Below are 22,803 nucleotides of genomic sequence, written 5' to 3' on the forward strand. Positions count from 1 at the left end.
GCACAGCAATGTAATTCACAGCTAGTCAGTATTGGCCTTTCCTCAGCTTCTGCCTCTGCCCTGGGGCCTCTTGTTCCTCTGGGCCTAGCGTATTATCCCCTTCTAAGAAAAACATGCTCAGAACAGAACTGCCTTCCTGTCTGTGGCTTAAGGTGGATCAGGCTAAATGCCTGGTCCTGATCTTTTAAGGAGGGTCTATCATATTGTTGCGTTCATGCCTGTTCTTGCCCTCGCTCCACCCTCTCTGTCTTTGTGGCGACTCCCTTTGGGTCTGACGAACAGATGCTGCCGTGGCTTCTCCTCGCCGCTTCTTCCCAGAATCCCCGGGCTGGCCTGATGCTGCGGATCCGCCATGTTCCTAATGACGTAAGGGCGCGCGCTCCAGAGTTTGTACCGGCAAGGGCGCGAACCTCCCGTAGTGACGTCATCCGCTTCCAATTTAAAAGGTCTTTTCTTGCAACTATGAATCGAGTTAGCATGGGGGGATAACTCTCTCTGCTGCTTCCTCAAACTTACCTAGGGGTACCCGCTCCTCGGGGGCTCCCGCTTTCTTTTCTTGATTTCAGATTGCTAAGATGGGATCTGGTACTCGCTCCTCTCGGGCCTACGTTCCTGAATGCTCAGAAGACTCCTTACTGCCTGGAAGCGATCACAGACGTGAACACTGTGAGTTCTATTACAGATAGAAACCGGTACTCGCTCCACGAGGGCCTATGTTCCTAATCTCTGAAGACTCTCTTCTGTCTAAGACGTTATCGCAGGTACGGAGATCGTGAGTAGTTATTGCAGATAGGAACCGGTACTCGCTCCACGAGGGCCTATGTTCCTAATACCCTCCAAAGACTCTCTTCTATTCCAGAAGCCATCTCATACACAGATATTGTGAGTTCTTATTCCAGACTGCATATAGGAACCAGTACTCGCCTACGGCTTCTGTTCCTGAATATACTGAAGACTCTCTGTTGCATAGAAGCCATTACAGGTATCTACAATTGTGAGTGTATCATCTACTACTGGTTATGTATCCAGCATACCCTGTCTACTCACTACCTATAGTCTCTCTCTACAGCTCAGCAACCCAGAGATCGCAATTCCAGTATCTGAGGGACTTCAGCCCTGCCAGGCACATCAGCTCACTATTGCCGCCACTGGTGGCTTGGCTCTACTTCCTGTCTAATAAAGAACTATCTGTATTCGTCTCCATACTCCAGCCTAGCCGGTGGTCCCTCTCAGGATATCCTCCTGGGGGTGCTGCCATCGGCCCAAGGATTCACCAATTTACATTAAAGTGTTCATTCCTTACACTACTAGAGCGGTATCATAACAGACTGCCACTCTGTGGGGAGCCAACCCACAACAGATCACTAACTCCGTCTGCGGAATACAACGGACTGCTGGCTACTCTCCTCGGGGGAGCAGATTCCATAACAGATTGCAATTCCTCCTCTTTGAAGGAACAGATCTACATCAGGTTGCTAACTCCTCTCCACTGGAGAAGCTGATTACTAACACTCTGCTAACTCCTCCCCTCTGGGGACGCAGATCCATAACAGATTGCTACTTCTCCCTTCGGGAGGAGCTGATCAATAATAGATTGCTAGCTCCTCTGGGGGAGCAGATCAATAAAACATATGCTCCTTTACAATGCACTTCTCTGAAGCTCTACACAGGCAAAACTACTTCATTCTTTATGGATTTACCTATTAAAATATAATTGTTATCTTAAACATCAGCATGAAGCAATCCTTCTGGTATTGCACTACATTACATATTATACATTAAATTTGAAGATCTTGAGTTCTGTGTGCTGGATCAAGTCTTACCTTAGTGGTTGGGTGGCAACACAGCACAGTTGTTCCTTTGGGTTGAACAAAGTACAGTCTCTCTGAATTGAACACATTTGCTGCAAATCTGTTTATTTAACAGCATTAATGAATCACTTTCCAAATCAACTAGGATTTGCCCAAAGTAATGTATACAATTTCACATAAAATTACAAAATATAAAATTCATTCACAATACAGTTAAAACAAAACCGTAAAAAAACAATTTCAACAGTTGCTATCAATGATTGTGTATCCTCCTTCCTCACCTATCATTCACCTGGGACACCATGTTTTCAGGCCTTGTCGGAATTTGAGCAGATCACCTTCCTTCATAATGCGAGAGGAAGCTCATTCCAGCATTTTGGTACTACTGCCGAAAAAGCCTGATTCTGTAAACGCACATGCTTAAAATCCTTTGCCACTGGGAGTGGAAGTTGGTATCTATTGTTTACTCACAAGTTACGACAGCTAGACGCCTACCTCAAAACTTTTTTTCAGATACGAGGGGGCCTAGCCCCTTCACTACCCTGAAGGCCAAAATCAGACATTTAAATCTACAACACTGAGTTGTAGGTAGCCAGTGTAGCTGTCTAAGAAATGATCCAGTTGAAACATGTTATAAACTGCCTGTAATAAGATGGGCAGCCATATTCTGCAGATGCTGACTTTAACTTGTCAGGATTTTTGTAAATATACCCAGTTTTGGGACATCACATATGAATTCACTGCAATAATTTGAATATTCTCAATCAAAGCCAATGAAGACAGTCTTATCTAAATGTCTTTTCCACTTATTCGGTGATAAGCCCCTATCCTGTGATCTGAGAGCTCACATAGTCATATGCTTCTTCATGATATTGATCTTTCTGATGTAAAGCATTTAAAGACCAGCGTTTTCTGCCAGTGTTTATTCTATCTTGTTTAGTAGTCAATATAACTGAAGTGACTGGAAGGCTGTAATATTTGTTTTAATTGGGAGAGCTAGCTTTCACTTAAGCTTCCCCTGATGCAGGCATGGCTGAAACATTAGCTGATGTTAGGATCCTAGGATATTAGAGAATGCACACAACCCTGGTTTTATAATTGGCACAACACATGTTTAGCCTTGGAGACTGGCAGAGACCACATCTACAAAAAATTCTTAATGGTCCATCATAGCAGAGAAGATGTGTGTTCTCAATGATATATTACGTGTTTTTTAAGAGAAACCTTTTGCAAGTTTAAGAACAAAAAAAAAAAAAGAGAGAGATTCACTTAGCACATAGTGGGTAAATGATGGGAATAGAAGCTAGACATTATTGGATGAAAAATGATTTTAGTTTCTGATATCCTATCTTGTATTCATAGCATTAATAGCATCCAGTCTAGCCTGTGCTCTTGTTATTGATGATGAAATTGTGTTTCCTTACATTCCTTTCATTTCAGAGGTATATGCAGCATTCTGTCTCGGCTGTATTCTTTTTAGTAGTTGGTTTCTGAGAACAGAATACAGAAAAATATGGGTATATTCTTTGACTTTCTTGGCCTAGGCATCTGAATCACTTTCTTGACCCAGACTTGCACATATAGGAGATCATTTTCAGACTGTCTGCTTTGGGACAAAGTCTGTGGGTATTTTTCACCCTTTGAATGCACATGTACTTCCACTTTGAAACCTGCCATGGGTACAAAGTAACCACAATACAGAGAAACACCTCTCCAGAATTACCAAAACCAAAAATGAGAGGGGGAAAAATGATTTTAATACTTAATACATTTCTATTAACTTCTAAAGAGATTGACGGTATCAGAAATAGTAGTGCAACCAGTATAATCCACTGACTCTCGCCCAGAATGGGCCTCAGGCAGTATCAGCGTTTCTTGCAATCTGAATTTTAATAATTTACCGTCAACCTCCCACCAGTTTGAATATTCCAGCATACTAAATTTTATTTACTTCCAGAATCTACCCAAGTGGTATCATAAAATCAATGCACAAAATACTTAGCTGTACAGGCATTTGTAGTCACCCACAAAATCCACACGACATGGACCATGTATTGGCAAATCTTCCTTCCTTAAGCGTATATATCCAAACTCATTATTCACAACGTTGCCCATTGCGGGCGAGAGACAGTGGATTATACTGGTTGCACTACTATTTCTGATACCGTCAGTCTCTTTAGAAGTTAATAGAAATTTATTAAGTAAAATTTTTTTGTATTAAAATCTTTTTATTTTTTGTTTTTTCCTCTCATGGGTACACATGGACATTTGCACCTGCTTTTTGTGCGAGTAAATTTTCTATGGAAAATAACACGCATAGACTTAAAAATACAATCTATATGCATCTTTTTCTAATCCCACCCTCAGGAATGCCTCCCCTAAATGTGACTAGAAGTATGCACATTTTTAGCCGTATTGAGGGAGGATAATTTTTCAGACAGGCAGTTTGTGCTTGTAAATTACTATTTACCTGTGTAAATGGTTTTGAAATTGTCATCATAATTTGTGCCCCAAAGTAGAGAATAAGACATACTATCCTTGTTGCAGTTGGTGTGGAGGAGAGAACCTATTCAAAGGAATGGGTTTGTCTTTACTGGGCGTGAGTATAGAAGTGATGCTGAATCACTACATTATAACTTGGTAGGCTGCCTGTTAACAGGCTTCATTAAAAATAAATGCTTGTTTTTGCAGCATTGCTAATGGAATATACTATTACACGTGAATGGTTTCCTGCATTAGTATAAATGCTGATGCTTTTAAGGAAAATAAATGTCAAGCTGAAGCTTTTTCATTTTTAGAGCAGGAAACATTATCTTGTCATAACTTTTCAAAATGCTGAAGATCTTTTCTTTTATACAAAAAATTATGGAAAAATGAATAAAACTGTCCGAACAGCTATTTTGAATGTAATGTTACTAGAAATTGCTCTCATGGAATAACAGGTGCTCTTTTATATCACAATGTATGACATTTACATTCTGTATTAACTTGCCCTGTACCTTTCATAAGTATTTTTTCTGATTGTTTTACGTCCTTTTTTAATGTTTTAGTACGTAAACTCTGATCATGAGATTTGTGCATGGCTAACTTTCAAGGAAAGCATGTTTATTTCAAAGCATTACATTACATATATTTTAATATTCTTCAGTAAATTGTTTCCAGTAATTCATAGAGGCGATTAATACATGTAATTAAATACTTGGGTTTGAATACTATAAAGTAAGTTTTGAACTAATCTATTTTTGATGAATTAAAACCTTGTTAATGAATCACTCTCAAATTTAAGGTCCATTCAGGTTAAAAAGTTGGCATAATTGTTGGAAAATGGGACATATTATTTGTATCAAGCTGTTGGCTACACAAAAAGGACAATAAATTAAAAAAAAAAAAAGTAAAATGTCAAGAGTTGAAAAAGTTAGATCTTTTTTCAGATTGCTGGGAATTCTTTTCCTTCCCAATATGTTTGTTGAATTAGTACTGTTTCATATTGCTGATGTAGCTTTAGAAAAGCTTCAGCCAGGCAGACATAGTTCACTCAACATGAAGGGTGCTGCATAGGAGCTTTATAGGAGAAAACGGCTTTTAAATTAAGATTTAGTGAATTTGGGCATTGCTTCTTGCTGCTGTGCATTAAGGTTCCCTTTTAGATTTCTGCTGGATCTATCAAAAATCCATTGTTGGAACGTTTGTCCATGACAGGCTCCTCAGGCATTTGAAGCTTCACCGGGGAGGGGTTCTCTTTCGATATACCATATACAGAGAATGAATACTTTTTAAAGTTATTTCACTGTTGTGATGCTTTATTTAAACACATCAGCTACCTCTTTATAGATTTGGATCAGTAAATGTATCACAAGTTTTGTTGTATTTCTGCACATTATTCATGTGCTTTCTTTTTATATATACAGGGAAAGAATGGGATCAGATCTTATGATTGAAACTGCAAGAAATCCTGATTGTCCCAAGGTAACTATGAGCTTTGATTACTCTCTCTGCTAACCTCAGGATTCTTTCTAGAAAATCACACTTAAAGCTTATTGTTCTTCACTAGTGACAAAAAGCGGATATCAGTTTATCTGAATTATATATTATTTCTAATGAATTTTGGTCCAAATATATAGGTTGAAACAAGTGTATGGGCTAAGATCTCTGCATAATTTTTTCTATTCTCTTTTATTTTGTATTTGTATACAAATTTCCTCAAAAATGACCCAAATTTGTCTACAAAATTATAAGCATACAATACAACAAAAGTACCATAAACATATAAATCCCTCAAGTGGCACCCAATTTCCACTCCCACTTTCAATGGGGGAAAAAGCAGCTACCTCCCTTACAATCTAAATACTACATATCAAAGTTTCCACCCCAAATTGACAAATATAAAATTCTCTTCCAATTAAAAATCATCATAAAATTTAAATCAACCCAACAAATAAAAGCAATAAATACACTCCCACAACATAAAAATAAATAACAATAAACCAATCAGATGCTTGATAGTAAAATTTCCAGGGCTCCTGATCATTCCCAGCAATTCCCTGAGGATCAATCCAGGTCAACTATGGTAGGGTCCCAATTTGATTTGGAAAGGAAGTATATTAACCTGATAAAAATGCATATTGTTAAATGAGAATAGACACAGTCACTGGGTGGATGTATGCATGAATGTATACATGAATGATGTATGAATGTATACATGAATGATTTAAGATATAGATTTGTGGGACTACTAAGAAATGGACTTTAAACATGCAGTCTTTCAAGATCACTAAAGTAGGTTTTCTTAATGAAGTTATCACTTCTATCCTACTATTTTCATGACTTGAAATATTGTGAGTATGAAACAAGATCCATTGAAATTCAGTTGGGCTAATTCACCAGATCTATGTTAAATATTTTTATTGGTTAGGTTGGTGATTCTCAACTCAATCCTCTAATACCTCCCAGCCAGTCAGATTTTCAGGATATCTACAATGATTATGCTTGTAATATAACTGCATGCTCTGCCATTTTTGTATGCAAATATATACCATGGTTATTGGTTATGAATATCCTGAAATCCAGACTGGCTAAGGGGTACTAGAGAGCTGGGTTGAGAACCAGTGAGCTTGATAAAAGAAGAAGGTGGGATGGACTGGTTGATGTGGAAAGCAGTCACCACCTTAAGTAGAAATTTGGGATGTGTACGCAGCACCACGAGATCATGGAAGAACTTCATGTGGGGAACATAAGTAACTAGGGCCTGGATCTCACTGACCCTACGAGCAGAAGTGATCGCCACCAGGAACATGACTTTTCAGGTGAGGAGCTTCAGGTCACAGGACTTAAGAGGCTTGAATGGATGCTGCATTAGCCTCGCCAGAGGTCGAAGCGGGGGCTTCAGTTGAACAAGGCCCCACATGAAGCATTCGACAAGAGGCTGGACCGAAACTGGTGCACCAGAGACACCCCAGTGGTAGGCACTGAGGTGCACTTAGATTGAGCTTGTTTGTAGGCCAGACTTGGACAGGTGCCAGAGGTAATCCAGCAGGTGGGGTAGCGTACAGGAGAAAGGGTCCAGTCCATGACCACTGCTCCAAATGGAGAAACGCTTCCACTTCGAGCTATAAGATTTCCGGGACTCAATCAAGACCTTGGACACACCATCCAAGAGCTGCAAAAGCTGAAGGATCATGCGCTCCAAAATCCACGCCGTGAGGGCCAGGACCCGGAAGTTTGGGTGGCGCAGGGTGCCTGGTTCTGCGATATGAGGTCGGAAGCTGTCCCCAGCGGGACAGGTGCACTCTCAGATAGTCCAGGAGAAGAAGGAACCACACCTGCCTTGGCCAGGAGGGCGCCACTAGGATCATGGTCCCCCTGTCCTCTTGCAGTTTCATCAGGGTTCTTGAGCAGAATAGGGGTGTACGTGTACAGGAGACCCTGCCCCCCATGAAGGGAGAAAGCATCGCAGGCCGGATGGCCCTTCCCCGGAATCAGGCAGCAGAATCTGCTCACCTTGTGATTGCAGGGGGAAGCAAACAATTCCTTGTCCGGCGTACCCCAGCGGTGGAACAAGTCGGCCGCCACTGCAGGGTTCAGGGACCACTCGTGTGGTTGGAAGGACTGACTGAGGCGGTCTGCCAGTGTATTTAGGGGACCCGGCAGGTAGGTGGCCCATAGATACATCCCCCTGGAACGGGCCTAATCCCAGATCTGCATTGCATCCTGGCAGAGGAGGATCAAGCCAGTGCCATCCTGATGATGATGTACCTCATCACCACCCGGTTGTCCATTGTATGAGGATGACCTTGGAGGACAGCCTGTCCTGGAAGGCCCATAAGGTGTACCAGATTGCCTGAAGCTCCAAAAAGTTCATCTGGCAGCAAGCTTTGGCCACAGTCCAGAGGCCCTGACTCTGCAGACCATCCCTGTGGGCTCCCCACCCCTGAGGTGAGGCATTGGTGGTGAAGGTCATCTGGTCCAACACGGGCTGAAAAGGGAGCCCAGTCTCCAAATTGGGAAGGGCTTCTTACCAGGTCAGGGAGAGACGGAGGGGGTCCATGAGCAGAACCGGAGCCTTCAGATCCTGGGATGCCTGCTGCCACTGGGACTGCAAGGCCCACTGAGGGTTTCTCATGTGGAGGTGGACAAAGGGGGTCACATGGATGGAGGCCGCAATGTGGCCCAGAAGGCGGAGCAGTAGGCGGGCCGGCACCCTCTTGCTGTTGCGAACGAGGGTAGCCAGAGAGGAGAGGGCGACCACCCGGTCCTTGGGCAGGAAAGCCTTTGCTTGTGCCGTGTCCAACCTGGTGCCTCTGAAGTCTAGCTGTGGAGACTGACAGAGATGCGACTTGGGGAAGTTGACGAATCCCAACGTTTGCAGGGTCTGAACCATTATAGCTAGCACTTGCAAAGCCCCGGAGCGGGTGTCACTCCGGATTAGCCAGTCGTCCTGGCATGGAAAGACATGGACCAAGCAACACCTGAGGTAGGCAGCCACCACCGCCAAGCATTTGGTGAAGGTGCGTGGGGCTGATGCCAACCCATAGGGCAGCACTTTGTACTGAAAATGTGCCATCCCCACCAGGAAGTGGAGGTACTTCCTGTGGTTGGGGACAATTGCAATATGGGCGTAAGCCTCCTTTAAGTCGAGGGAGAAACGTCAGTCTCCTCTTCGGAGGACTATCATCCTGCTTGTCCTAGGAAAAAGCGCAGTTGCTTACCTGTAACAAGTGTTCTCCTAGGACAGCAGGATGTTAGTCCTCAGGATTCCTGCCTGCCACCCCACAATGTTGGGTTCACCTTCGATTTGTTGTGTTGTTTTTTTTTCTCTCGTATTTTTTGCTATATTACGAGACTGAAGGGGGATCTCGCATGGACATGTGGATAGCAGCAGGCTGGGCATGCTCAGTCTGCCAGTCAGTTTCCCATGCCGGGCTCCATCAGATGATGTCACCTACATGTGAGGACTAACATCTTGCTGTCCTACACCTGTTACAGGTAAGCAACTTTGCTTTTCTGGTAACTGCAGTATTCTAAAATAAAAATTGTTTTGTTTAGTGTGACTTCAGTAGTCTGGTAGTTCTATGGAGCATTGCCAAGCAGGAAACCTTTTTTTTTTTTTTTTTTATTTACTGTTTTGAACTTGTGCTTCTTAGGCTTGCTAGAGCTAGTTGTACAGTGAATGTCCTTAGGGGCAGCTCTTAGCTCAGTTTTCTATTATCACAAAATCTGTGACTGATCTAAGAGAACCACTGATAGTAGTTGTTAAGAGCTGCATCCTACCATCTGGACTATAGAAAATGCTGTTCTGTATTCAGCTTAAATGTAAAAGAAGATGCAAAATTAAAAATTGAAAAATATTGTCAGCTGTGTGAGATAAAAGTTTGAGGAGAGCTCGATAGAAACAGACCTTACTTGAAAGAATGAACAGTAGAGCCTGGTGCAATAATGAAATATGGAGCCCTTCTCCACAATCTGCCCCACCTGACTGATTAAAACAACTAAAGAAACTATTGTGCCATTTCTACAAACTTATCTCCACTTCTCTTCAAGAAAATATGGGGCTGTGGTGTATCCCAAACTGAAAAAAAAGAGATATCTTTAGAGCCAAAATTAGCTTTAAGTTATCAACCGATTTCTAATTTCTTCCTTTTTTGGCTGGACTACTTGAAAAAGTTGCACTGGCTCAACTTTAGGAATATCTTATTGACCATAGCATTTTAGGTCTCCACCAGTATGACCAGATAATCTATACTGCCTAATGATAGAAAATTAATCATTTAAAAATAACCAAAGAAGCACATTTTGAGGATTATTTTCAAAGGTATTTGCTTGGGTAACTAAGCAGTTAACTGAGTACATTTCCTGAGCTCAAAACTGTTCTGTCATATACTTTTAGCTGTAGAAAAGTACATTTACATTTGAAATCCCCTACACATAGGGCCTGATTTTAAAAAGCATTTGCATGCATAAAACTGGGTTTTATTCGAATAAATGCACTTTACTCAAATAAGTGGACTTTTGAAAATTGCTACAATAAATGCCATTGAATTGTCCATAGGGTTTACTTCTGTAAGTGCACTTTGTGTGAGTAAATGGCTTATGAAAATTGCTACGATAGTATGCCACATTTATGCATGTAACTCCTTTGAAAATTACCTCCATAGTTTATTGTGCATACTTTCACCTGATTTAAAGCAGGTGCAAAGTACTTGTACTTTAGTACTCATCATCCTCATCTGCCTTGAATTTTGAAAAGGAAAATCCATGGGGAGTTTGCCTTTGAAAATTATCTTGCAGGTCTTGTAGCCATATGGACCTGCAAGCTGTTCATGGATTTGAAAATTGCCATCTCTCTGTTTAGAACTGTTATCACCATCTATCCATCTCCCTAATGTTGACATGTGAGAATAGTTGACAGTGACTCATTAATCATAACATAACAGTTGTCAGCAGATGAGATCTTTTGGCCTGACCTCTCTCTCTGTATTCCTTATCTATTGTGTGGCTGCAGAGTTTACTTGATCTTCAGTTTTCTCTGTCCCTGGCCTTAATCACTTCCCTTTGAATCTGTCCAAAGCTTGCTTTTGAATTCTCTGTCACTGGTTTGGTTGCTATACATTTTGTAAGTGGCTCTTGCCAGTGCTTGCTTTTTTTTTTGTGTCATTTTTTAGTCTAATTTCCTGCAGGGAAACTGGCCTTAGAATATCATATCTGTTTGTCCCTGTAAATTTCCCCTTCTAATAACTTTTGAACTGCTTATCCAATTTTATTTAAATTTCTGCAATAGTTAATAGAGTATCCAGTAACCAACAGCTCATAATTTTCATGTGCTTTGTGATGCTGTCAATGCATAGAATCCCTTCTTTTTATTTCCTATAAGGAAACAGGCCTCTTCAGTTCAGCTGCAATCTTAGGTATATCAGTGTATGTTGTGATGTCATCAAGCCTTTTATAAATCTGACCTGTTGTTGGTTGACATTAAGCATTTTGAAAGTTTCCTTGCATTTCTGTGGCCACCAAAGAATGAAAATAAACTTCCTGTACATACCCGGATCAGTCCAGAAAGTGGGTTGAGCCTCCTTTCCAGCAGGTGGAGACAGACTAAAACTTGAAGGATGCCCTATATCAGGACAGAGCCTATCCTCTACCCCTTCAGTATTCGTCTGTCTCCAGCAGGTGCAGCATCTCCCCTTCGGTTCTCTGCTGTAGGCTAGTCAGCCTCTTCTTCTTTCTTTTTCGGCTCAAGCAAGTAGTTCTTTGATTCCCACTTGTTTTAAACAAAGGAAAAAAAAATCTATGAAGGAGATTTTGCCTTCTTTTAGTGCTTTTACTGTTTTTGTGTGGGAGACGTCCATCTCCCAGCTCTTGCCCGGCTCAGGGGGGCTTTGCCCCTTTTGCAGGAGGGGGTTCCCTGCATATTCCTGAGTCCGTGGACACTTCCAGGTGTGGGGACCGATGCTCTCTGGGCCTCGTTCCCCCTCTGGCTGCCGAGAGGGTTTTTAACCTGCTGCTGCTGCGCTCAGTAAAAAAAAAAAAAAAAAAAGGAGTTTAAAAGTTTCAAACTTTCAATAAGTTGCAGGTACTCACCTACCTCTAACTTATTTGCAGCAGTTGACCAGGTTTTTTATTTTTTTCTGGTCAGAGTAGGGCTAGAACCGGCAGCCAGAGAAGCAGAAGGCAACAGGTTTCCCTCTGCTCTCTCCTGCTGTGCAGGCTGTCAATCAAGCTTTTTTTTCTTCAGCTGCAGCTTAGCTATGTCCCGGCTGGCAGCCTGCCTTTCTTGTGGGCTGCCCTCTTCGCGTTTTTCGCAGCAGGTCCTCTGCACTGCTTGCCTGCCGGGTGGGGAAGGTCCCTCCTCGGCAGGACAAGCAAATTTAGCCCGGGGCTCCACTTCTCCCGGCATGGCTAGGCTTTTCCCGGGTCGGCAGAGCCCGGGAACGGCCGCCATCTTGGATTTTTCATTGGGGCCGATTTCAGTGCTCCCTGGGGCTGGGGGGCCAGATTTTTTTGATTTAACCCCCGATTTGGCCCCCACGGGTGCCCAGGAAAGGGGGTCCTGACCTTCCCTCGCCCCCCCTCCCCCCCCACCAAATCCAGGGTCCGTTTTTCAGCGGATTTCATCCTCATGCACAAATCTTATCTAGCTAGCCTGCATGAGCTGGATGAAAGCCCCCCCTTGCCCCCCCCCACCAAAAATCCCTCGCTCAGCGCCGTTGACCACTGGACCGGCCGCGGAGCCCCAGGGACCAGTTCGGGTGCGGGTAGTTCCGGGGGTGCCCCCCCCCCCCCCCCCGATGTCTCCCGTGTCCTTAAACCCCGCTGCTTCCTCGGATTCGGCGGATGGCCCCCCCCCCAAAGGGGGATGATCCTAGAGCCCTCCGTCTTTTTCGTAAGGAGGAATTAGAGCCCCTCCTCCCTTTTGTTTTGCAGGAGCTGGGTCTGGAAAGTCCCTCCATGGATAATCTCATGGCCTTGCTCCCTAAGGATATGAACCCGGTTCTGGGAGGGCTCCAGCCTCGGCCTTTCCCTTCCACCCCATGCTTAAGCTCCTTATCCTGCGGGAATGGGAGGCTCCTGAGGGTGCGCTTCGGGTGGGGCATGCGATGGATAAGCTCTATCCCCTCCCGGAGGAGGGCTTGGAGCTGTTGCTATATCCATCGGTGGATTCGTATGTTTCTGCAGAGGCCAAGCACACCACGATTCCGGTGGAAGGTTCCACGGCCTTGAAGGATTCACAAGATCGTAAACTGGAGGCTCACCTGAAGCGCATCTTCGACGTTCTGACCCTTGGGGTCAGAGCGTCTTACTGTAGCAGTCTCATGATGCGAGCGGGCCTCCAGTGGGTCCAACAGTTACTCTGCGCCTGGGAACTTCCGCCAGGTGAGGCAGAACAAGCCGAATGTCTGGAGGCAGTCCCCGCTTACGTATCGGACGCCCTCTACGATCTGGTCCGTGTCCAGGCGAAGGCGATGGTTTCGGCAGTGGCGGCCCGAAGGCTCCTTTGGCTATGCCATTGGTTGGCTGATCAGTCCTCGAAGACTCGGCTGGGCATGCTGCCCTTCAAAGGTAAGATGCTCTTTGGCAAGGATCTTGAGAAGCTTATGGACTCCTTGGCTGACAACAAGGTCCATAAGCTCCCAGAGGACTGCCCTAAGTTTTCCCGATCCTGCTGACGAATTACAGTGGTGGCTGTCTCTTCCTCATCTTCTGCAAGGGATGCCTCTTCAAGCTCCACAGTGGACGATAGTGACCACGGACGCCAGCCTGTTGGGCTGGGGTACTGTCTGCTTTTCTCAGCCCACCCAGGGAACATGGTCGCAGACTCAGTCGCGCTGGCACATCAATCGACTGGAAACTTTGGCGGTCCGCCTGGCGCTTCAGGAGTTCCTTCCCCTGATCTGCGGCAAGGCGGTACGAGTCCTGTCCGACAACTCCACCACAGTGGCCTACATCAATCGCCAAGGGAGCACTTGCAGTCCCCTGGTAGCCTTAGAAGCCAGCCGTCTCCTCGCTTGGGCGGAGCGTCACCTACAGTGCCTTGCGGCTTCTCACATCTCTGGAAAAGACAATGTTCAAGCCGACTTCCTCAGCTGGCAGTCGCTCGATCCGGGAGAGTGGGAGCTCTCGGACGCGGCCATGGCTCTGATAGTGGACACCTCATGGCGACTCTGCGCAATGCCAAGGCCAATCGGTTCTTCAGCCGCTGGAGGGAGCACAGCGCAGAGGGCGTGGATGCTTTGGCTCTACCTTGGCCAGCGGACATCCTTCTGTACGTGTTTCCCCCGTGGCCACTGGTGGGGAAAGTTCTCAGGAGAATCGAGCTCCACTGGGGACCGGTGATTCTCGTCGCTTCCGAGTGGCCGCAAAGGCCCTGGTTCGCGGATCTCATCAATCTAGCGGTGGACGGGCCCCTGCGCCTTGGTCATCTCCCTCGTCTCCTCCAGCAGGGGCCTGTATTTTTCGACCAGGCCGATCGCTTCTGTCTTGCGGCCTGGCTTTTGAACGGCGTCGCCTGAGGCGCAAAAGTTATAGGGAGGAGGTCATCTCCACCCTGCTGCGAGCCCGGAAGCAGTCGACTTCTCTGGCCTATGTGCGCATCTGGAAAGTTTTTGAGTCCGCGTGTACGGAGGCGGGTGTCCCTGCGCGCTCCGCCTCGATTCCTTTGATTCTTTCTTTTCTTCAGAAGGGTCTCTCTAAGGGCCTCTCCTTCGGTTCTCTACGCGTTCAAGTCTGTGCTCGGCTCTCTCCTGGGTCGGGTGGACGGTCATGCCTTAGCAGCTCACCCTGACGTGATTTGTTTCCTGAGGGGCGTTAGACACCTCCGTCCCCCCTCTCGGGCCACGTGTCCATCGTGGAGTCTCAACCTAGTCCTTCGTGCTCTCTGTGCAGCTCCCTTCGAGCCTCTTCACCACGCTATGCTCAAGGATCTTACTCTAATGACTGTCTTTCTGGTCTCTATTTCCTCTGCTCGCCGTATTTCCGAGCTTCAGGCGCTGTCCTGTCGGGAGCCCTTCTTGCGTTTCTCGGATTCCGGGGTTTCTCTCAGGATGGTTCCTTCCTTCTTGCCTAAGGTTGTCTCCGCTTTTCATGTCAACCAGTCGGTCGAACTCCCAGCGTTCTCTCCGGAGGAGATTGCGGGTACGGTGGGTGGCGACCTTCGTCGGCTAGATGTAAAACGAGTCTTGCTTCGCTATCTCCAGGTCACCAATGACTTCCGGGTATCGGACCATCTCTTCGTCCTTTGGAGTGGTCCCAACCGCGGTAAACATGCTTCTAAGACCACGATTGCGTGGTGGTTGAAGGAAGCCATTTCCTCGGCGTATCTTTGTCAAGGTTGTCCGCTTCCTGAGGGTCTGAAGGCCCATTCTCTGCGTTCTCAAGCTACTTCGTGGGCGGAGAGTCAATCTGTCTCCCCGCAGGAGATTTGCAGGGCCACCACTTGGACGTCTCTGCACACTTTTGCTCGGCACTACCGTCTGGATGTACACACTCCGGTGTTCGGTTCCTTTGGGCGGCAAGTGCTTCGAGCGGGACTGTCTCGGTCCCACCCTGTTTAGGGAAGCTTTGGTACATCCCACTGTCTGGACTGATCCGGGTACGTACAGGAAAGGAAAATTAGTTCTTACCTGTTAATTTTCGTTCCTGTAGTACCACGGATCAGTCCAGACGCCCTTCCCTGTCTATCTTTTGTCCTGTCGAAGCTTGTTTTCTTGCAGGTCTGCAGATTTCCATATATTTCTTTGTGCAAGATTACTGAGCAATTACACCGGAAGCCTTGGTCGTTTTCTTATACCAAGTTGATGCAAGAGCGTATAGGTATACCATGTTTTCTACATTATTCTATATTTGCTCCGTTGAGCTTTACAGTTACTTGCTTGATCCTGTTCTTGGGTTTGTTGTTTTATTCTTTGACATACGTTATACTGAAGGGTTAGAGGATAGGCTCTGTCCTGATATAGGGCATCCTTCAAGTTTTAGTCTGTCTCCAGCTGCTGGAAAGGAGGCTCAACCCACTGTCTGGACTGATCCGTGGTACTACAGGAACGAAAATTAACAGGTAAGAACTAATTTTCCTATAATGGGCCTCATTTTCCAAGCCGCTCGCATGCGATACCAGGATGGGGCGGAGTCGTCCCCAGAAGAGGAGGAGTCGGGGCATCACCAGGGCCGACTCTGCGCCGACGCCGCGGACAGCGAAAAGGTAGGTGCCTTTTCGCTGCCTATTTCGCTCCCAATAGCTACACCTCCTATGGTGTTGCTATTGGGTGCAAAACCGGCAGCGATCGCACCGCGACGGTGCGATCGCTGCTGGCTAGTGCAGACCCGCCCCCCGTTTCAGCCCCCCGCCCCTCATCTTCTAAAGTATCACAGGCCTGTGATACTTTATCAATAAGTCTGCTGTTGTAAGTGAATCAGTGAGTATTGTAATCATCTAACTGGTAAATGAGGAGTTTGCACATTCAGAACATACGCTTTTGTTTTGAGTGTTCACATAATGTTTTCAAGCATTACAGAAACAAGACTATTGTGTTAAAAGCTATAATGCAAATAGAAGTCCTGTTGGGTTGGTGATGAGTGCAGCTATGCTAATGAATTCTAGCCATTCTTTTATGTTAATACACATAAGAACATAAGAAATGCCATTCTGGGTCAGGACAAGGGTCCTACAAGCCCAGTATCCTGTTTCCAACAGCAGCTAATCCAAGTAGATTATGTCCATCATAGAATCATCTGGAAACAAGTGACTATGTGAGTGCATTGAAAACATGATTCATGATTCCCCCTTTTCTTTAACCAGTAATATATTTCCTTCAATCTTTTTCTTATTGTGAATGACATAAAACATTTCTTTTGTTCAAAGAATGGCATGTCCTCATTGGAAATACTAATGTGGGAGTTTAACCTTTTTGTTTTTTCAACAGCTCCATGAGTCACCAATTTATATAAATACAGTGTATGGCTTTTTGTGCATGAGTACTCATGAAATATGATATAATAAAGGTACAAAAAAGGAAGGAGCTGAATATATATATAAAACCTTCTAAAACAAAAACCCCATACCATCTATGTGGTCATCATACTAGGCACTCCCGTAATCATCGGCCAAATCTTAGTTCCTTCTTTTGACTTGTTTAAGCTTATTTTTTGTATGCAAATAAAACTTATAAGTTGAATTTCCCCGTCATGGGTTCAAATTTTGTTCGCTGCATCAGGGGGAAATTCATAAGGTAGCTACTCTCCTCTTCCTTTTCAAAGTCCATTCAAAAATCAACAGATTGCTGTGACATAGAACGCCAACAGTTTTTTAATATCAAAATACATAGAGGTAAAAATGAGTGCTCTCTACAAAACAATGGCAGAGATATACCCAAAACGTTTTGTCTTTCTTAATAGATATAACTCAAAGCACAAACATTAGTCAAAAAGAGTCGAGTGCTTTGTAGAATCGGACTGACAGTGTTACCTTTCATCGCCACGGTGTTTGTTCTTGGCCCCAAAATCAAAGGACTGGAAGTTACAACCTAAAAGGTTCCAGTAGAGAGATTTATAGGATTCTTCATATAACTGAATACCATTTGATATTGACATTTAATCCCCTAGGAACGACAGTATTCAAATGATAGATCCAGAACTGTTCCCTTAAGTTGAGGCGATGAACCCGGTCACTCTTTCTGAAGGAATCTGTGTATGTTCTAAGATGCCCCAATTCAGCTCTTAACAATGTTTTTGTTCTAAACAATGGGCTATGATTGGAGCTTGAATCTTACATGTCTTCATGCAGCTTTTATATTCAGTAAGGCACGTCCTGATGCTACATTTAGTACGACCAATGTAAACCTCACAGGAACACTGTAAGAAGTACACAACATGAGTGGTCAGACAGTTTGTGTTAATATGAAGGTGTATAATTCTACTAGACACTGGTTCGATCCAGTGTGTACCTGTAATTGACTGTGAACAAAAATTGCATCTGCCGCAAGGATTATGTCAAGTATTAGGAATTGAAACAGTAGTTTCTAAAGATAAAAAAGACAATGTCTTTTAAGTTTTTACCTCTTTTATAGGCAAAAAGAGGGGGAGATTGGAAAATAGTGTAATGCAAGTACTTCCCAGTTTTTACGAACAATATGAACAGTCTTCCCTGCTAAATGTGAGTACTGTAATTTGCATACCAAAGATGACTCTGTGGAAATGGCTTTGTCTAATAACAGCCAAGTGGGTTCAGCATGCATGACTCTCTTATATGCTTTCTTGATAATGTGAAAGGGATATCCACGTTCCAATAAATGCACACTTAATTCTTTTGCTTGTATCAAAAAAAAACAACTTTGTTGGAGCAAAAGCGTTGTATCCTTAAGAATTGTCCTATTGGTAAATTGTTTCTTTAAACTATACGGATGAAAACTGGAATAGTGTAACAAATGATTCCTCTTGGAGTATTTTTGATAGAGAGATGTTCCCAGTCTATCTCCTTGCCTATCCAGATATCCAGAAAATATATTCTCCCCCTATTCCACACCATTCTAAACTATAAGTTCATATCCTGTAAATTGAGATGTTCCCATCCTATCTCCTTGCCTATTCAGATATCCAGAAAGGATATTCTCTCCCTATTCCGCACCATAGTAAACTGTAAGTTCATATCCATGAAAACTGAGCCACTCAGAAAACTGATGGAGATGTTCTTCAGATGATACCCAACTCATAAAGATATTGTCTATATACCTATATCAGGCTTGAACATATTTAAAATATTCAGAAGGGTACAGAAACTGCTCCTCAAACTGTGTAACATATAGGTTTGCTGTAATTGGGGCCCTCTTTGTACCCATTGAAGTCCCATGCTGTTGAATGGGCTGTTTTAATGACACATCACAAATGACTAATTTGAGCTAAACTATATTCCGCTACAATGTTACAATATGTCAAACAGATTTTTCCTAGGGGGTTGCAGATAGATAAAGAGCCAAAAATTTTATGGATGACAGTATTTTAATGGATAAGTGGCTAACCATTCTAAATAAGTGCTCATTGTACTTCATGCTTCTAATCATTGAGAGTACCAAAAGAATGGCTGATCCATTGAAAACTACTGTAGAAACAGCCAAGTACAAATGCAGACATCTATGTCAATTGAGAATTATGAGAAAGCTCTGAGGGAACACAATTCAGTTATTGAGCAGTTTAGGGAATCCCTAAAACTGGACAACATTTATAAATTACATCGAGATGAGAAAGATTATCATGCTGGGACCAGGCTATACTTGGCAGTATTCACCTAAACAATCTAGTAGAAAAAATGTTGGCCTTTTTGGATTCTTCAGGTGAATCAAGTTCAGACAAAAGCGGACCAGAAGGAGTACTTCCATCTACAACTATCACTGAGATGCATCGTGGCCAATATTCTCCTTTTTTAGAAAGTGGCCACAATTGGAATCGCCGTCCTTACCGAGGTCATAGACCAATGAAGCATTCAACAGACTCGTATTCGCAACCGTTCACCCGGTCTCAAATGCAACAGATACCTCAGTAATTAATTTTTCAATTGTGTATATTACTGTAACACACGAACAAGTACTAAACAAAGGGCTGTCGTTTGTGTCTACATATCTCCATAACTTGTTCCAGTATAGAATTGATTTGTACTGTTTTTTCAGACTCTTGGCAAGTTAACATATTTTTTTATCAAAATCATGATGTGTCAATAGATATTTCGGATGTTCAACCAAAGTCAAAATGGGTTCCACCTGGTCCAATTGATGCGCACATTAAGACTTTCATGGATCTTGTATTAAAGGATGTCACTAGAACTGAATCTCTTAAACGGCAGATTCAATAGAATATGAGTCAAGATGAGAAGGCAACACTAAAACAACTAAGTACAACCGAATGTGATTATAAAACTGGCTAATAAAGGAGGAGCGGTTGTTATTCAGGAGGAAATCCATTACGAGGAAATCATAATACAGCTCAGTAATAAGGTGTATTAAAAAGAACTGGAAGAAGATCCCACACCCATAACAGACCTTATTTGCCTGGAATTGGACTTGGCAGCCAAAAAGGGTTTTCTTGCATACCGTGAAATCAAGTTTTTGATGCCACAAGATCCATTGATTCCGGTCTTTTATACATTACTAAATGTGCACAAGCAGTTGAAAAACCCACCAGGATGCCCCATCGTTGGATCTAAAACAGAAGCAATAGAAGCATTATCATTGCTTGTTGATACCTTCCTTAAACTTTAAGTATCAAAAGCGCGATCCTATATAAAAGACACCAAGCATTTTAAATATATTGAATGCGATCACATTAGATTTTGAGTCTTTACTTTTGGCGTCTTTTGATATTAGGACACTTTACATAAATATTCCGCAAGCTGCGGCACTTGACATTGTTAGAAGTGCGGTGGTCATGTGTGTTAGACCCCATCGTATATCACCTTCATTCATAGACTGGCAAAACTCGCTCTTTACCACAATTATTTTTTTCACCTGGATTCTTTTTACATTCAACAGCATTGGACTTCAGTGGGCACAACGATGGCCCCAAGTATAGCAAACTTATATGTTACACAGTTCGAGGAGCGGTTTCTGTACCCTTCTGAATATTTTAAATATGTTCAAACCTGGTATAGGTATATAGATGATATCTTTATGAATTGGGTATCGTCTGAAGAACATCTCCATTGGTTTTCTGAGTGGCTTAATTTACAGGATATGAACTTACAGTTTACTATGGTATGGAATAGGGAGATATATCTGGATAGTTAGGCAAGGAGATAGGTTGGGAACATCTCTATCGAAAACCTTCGAGAGGAATAATTTTTTACACTTTTTCAGTTTCCATCCATATAGTTTAAAAAAAAACAATTTACCGATAAGACAATTCTTAAGGATATGATGCATTTGCTCCAACAGAGCTGATTTTTTGATACAAGCAAAGAATTAAGTGCGCGTTTATTAGAATGTGGGTATCCCTTTCACATTATCAAGAAGGCATATAAGAGAGCTGTGTCTGCTGAACGCACTTGGCTGTTATTAGACAAAGCCATTTCCACAGAGTCATCTTTGGTATGAGTATTACAGCACTCACATTTAACAGGGAAGATTGCTCACATTGTTCGTAAACACTGGGAAGTGCTTGCAGTACACTCTATTCTCCAGTCTCTCCCTTGTTTTCCCTATTAAAGAGGTAAAAACGTAAGACATCATCATGCACTCATTTTTACCTCTAGAAACTGTTTCAGTTCCTAATACTGGACATAATCCTTGCAGCAGATGCAGTTTCTGTTCATAGTCTATTACAGGTACACACTGGATTGAACCAGTGTCTGGTAGAACTATACACCTCCATAGTAATACTAACTGTCTGACCACTCATGTTGTGTTCTTTTTACAGTGCCCCTGTGAGAAGGTTTACATTGGCCGTACTAAACGTAGTATCAGGATGCACCTTACTGAACATAAAACCTGCGTGAAGACATGTAAGATTCAAGCTCCCATCGTAGCCCATTGTTTAGAACAAAAACATTGTTTTGAAGAACTGAAATGGAGCATCTTTGAACACATCACAGATTCCTTCAAAAAGAGTAACCGGGTTCATTGCCTCAACTTAAGGGAACAGTTCTGGATCTATCATTTGAATACCATTGCTTCGAGGGGATTAAATGTTGAAATTGAGTAGTATTCAGATATATGAAGAACCCTATAAATCTCTTTACTGGAACCTTTTAGGTTGTAACTTCCAGTCCTTTGATTTTGGGGCCAAGAACAAACACCGTGGCGATGAAAGGTAAGGCTGTTAGTCCAGTTCTACAAAGCACTCAACATGTTTTGAGTAACGTTTGTACTTTGAATTATATCTGTTAGGCAAAACGTTTTGGGTATTTCTTATCTGTGCCATTGTTTTGTAGAGAGCACTCTCATTTTTGCCTCAATATATTTTGATATTAAAAAGAACTTTCCCTGTACGTAGCCGGATCAGTCCAGACTGTGGGTTGAGCCTCCTTTCCAGCAGGTGGAGACAGACTAAAACTTGAAGGATGCCCTATATCAGGACAGAGCCTATCCTCTAACCCTTCAGTATTCGTCTGTCTCCAGCAGGTGCAGCAGCTCACCCTTCGTTCTCTGCTCTAGGCTGGTCAGCCTTTTCCTTCTTCTTTTCTTTACAGATCAAGCAAGTACTTATTCCTTAGGGATTTGTGATTTGTTCTTCCTGTTTTAATATCATTGGCAGGTTAGTTAGAAAGTCTGCAGAATTTTTCTTCAGGAGACGGCTCCGTCTTCTGGCTCTTGCCGGGCTCGGGGGGGGGCTTTGCCCCTTTTGCGCTGCATAGCCTGAGTCCATGTACGCTTCCATGTGTGGGGACCGACACTCTCAGGGTCTCGTTACCCCCTCTGGCTGCCGAGAGGGTTTTTGAACCCGCTGCTGTGCTTAGTAAAAAAAAAAAAAAAAAAAAAGTTTTAAACATCAATAAGTTGCAGGTTCTCACCTACCTCTAACTTATTTGAAGCAGTTGACCAGCATTTTTTCATTTTTTCTTTTTTCTGGTCATAGCAGGCCTTGAACCGGCAGCCAGACAGGCAGGAGGCAGCAGGTTTCCCCCCCTGCTCTCTCCGGCCCTGCAGGCTGTCAATCATGTTTCTCTCTGCAGCTTTTTTTCTCCTCAGAGCGGCTCTATTTTTGCCGCGGGCAGGCAGCCTGCCTCTTTTCTGCCAGCCCCCATCAAATTTTTGCCATGGGGGTTCCTTCTGTGCCTCCCTGCCGGGTGGGGAAGGTCCCTCCTTGGCAGGGAAGACAAATTTAGCCCGGGGATCCTCTCCCCAGAGCCTGGCCAGGCCGTTCTCGGGTCGGGCAGCCCGGGAACGGTGGCCATTTTGGATTTTTTATCTGCTCCGTTTTCGGAGCTCCCTGGGGCTGGGGGGCTGATTTTTTTTACAGCTACCCCCCGATTTGAGCCCCCCAGCCCCCCAGGGAGATTTTTTTGTCACCCCCTCGCCTCCCT

General features: G+C 43.7%; 1 protein-coding gene across 7 annotated transcripts in view; it reads left to right on the forward strand.

Annotated features, from left to right (window-relative positions):
* PNPLA8 (patatin like phospholipase domain containing 8) overlaps nucleotides 1-22,803 on the forward strand; it is a 273,297-nt gene that overhangs the window by 164,253 nt on the left and 86,241 nt on the right. For all 7 annotated transcript variants that reach the window (XR_003858530.1, XM_029615017.1, XM_029615020.1 and 4 more), the window contains one exon: nucleotides 5,720-5,777. Coding sequence is in view for 6 of the 7 variants with exons in the window: in XM_029615017.1 (XP_029470877.1) it covers nucleotides 5,720-5,777 (58 nt within the window). In the remaining variant the exon portion in view is untranslated. The remainder of the gene's footprint in view (nucleotides 1-5,719; nucleotides 5,778-22,803) is intronic.

Source organism: Rhinatrema bivittatum, chromosome 9, assembly GCF_901001135.1.
Source record: "Rhinatrema bivittatum chromosome 9, aRhiBiv1.1, whole genome shotgun sequence".
NCBI lineage: Eukaryota > Metazoa > Chordata > Amphibia > Gymnophiona > Rhinatrematidae > Rhinatrema > Rhinatrema bivittatum.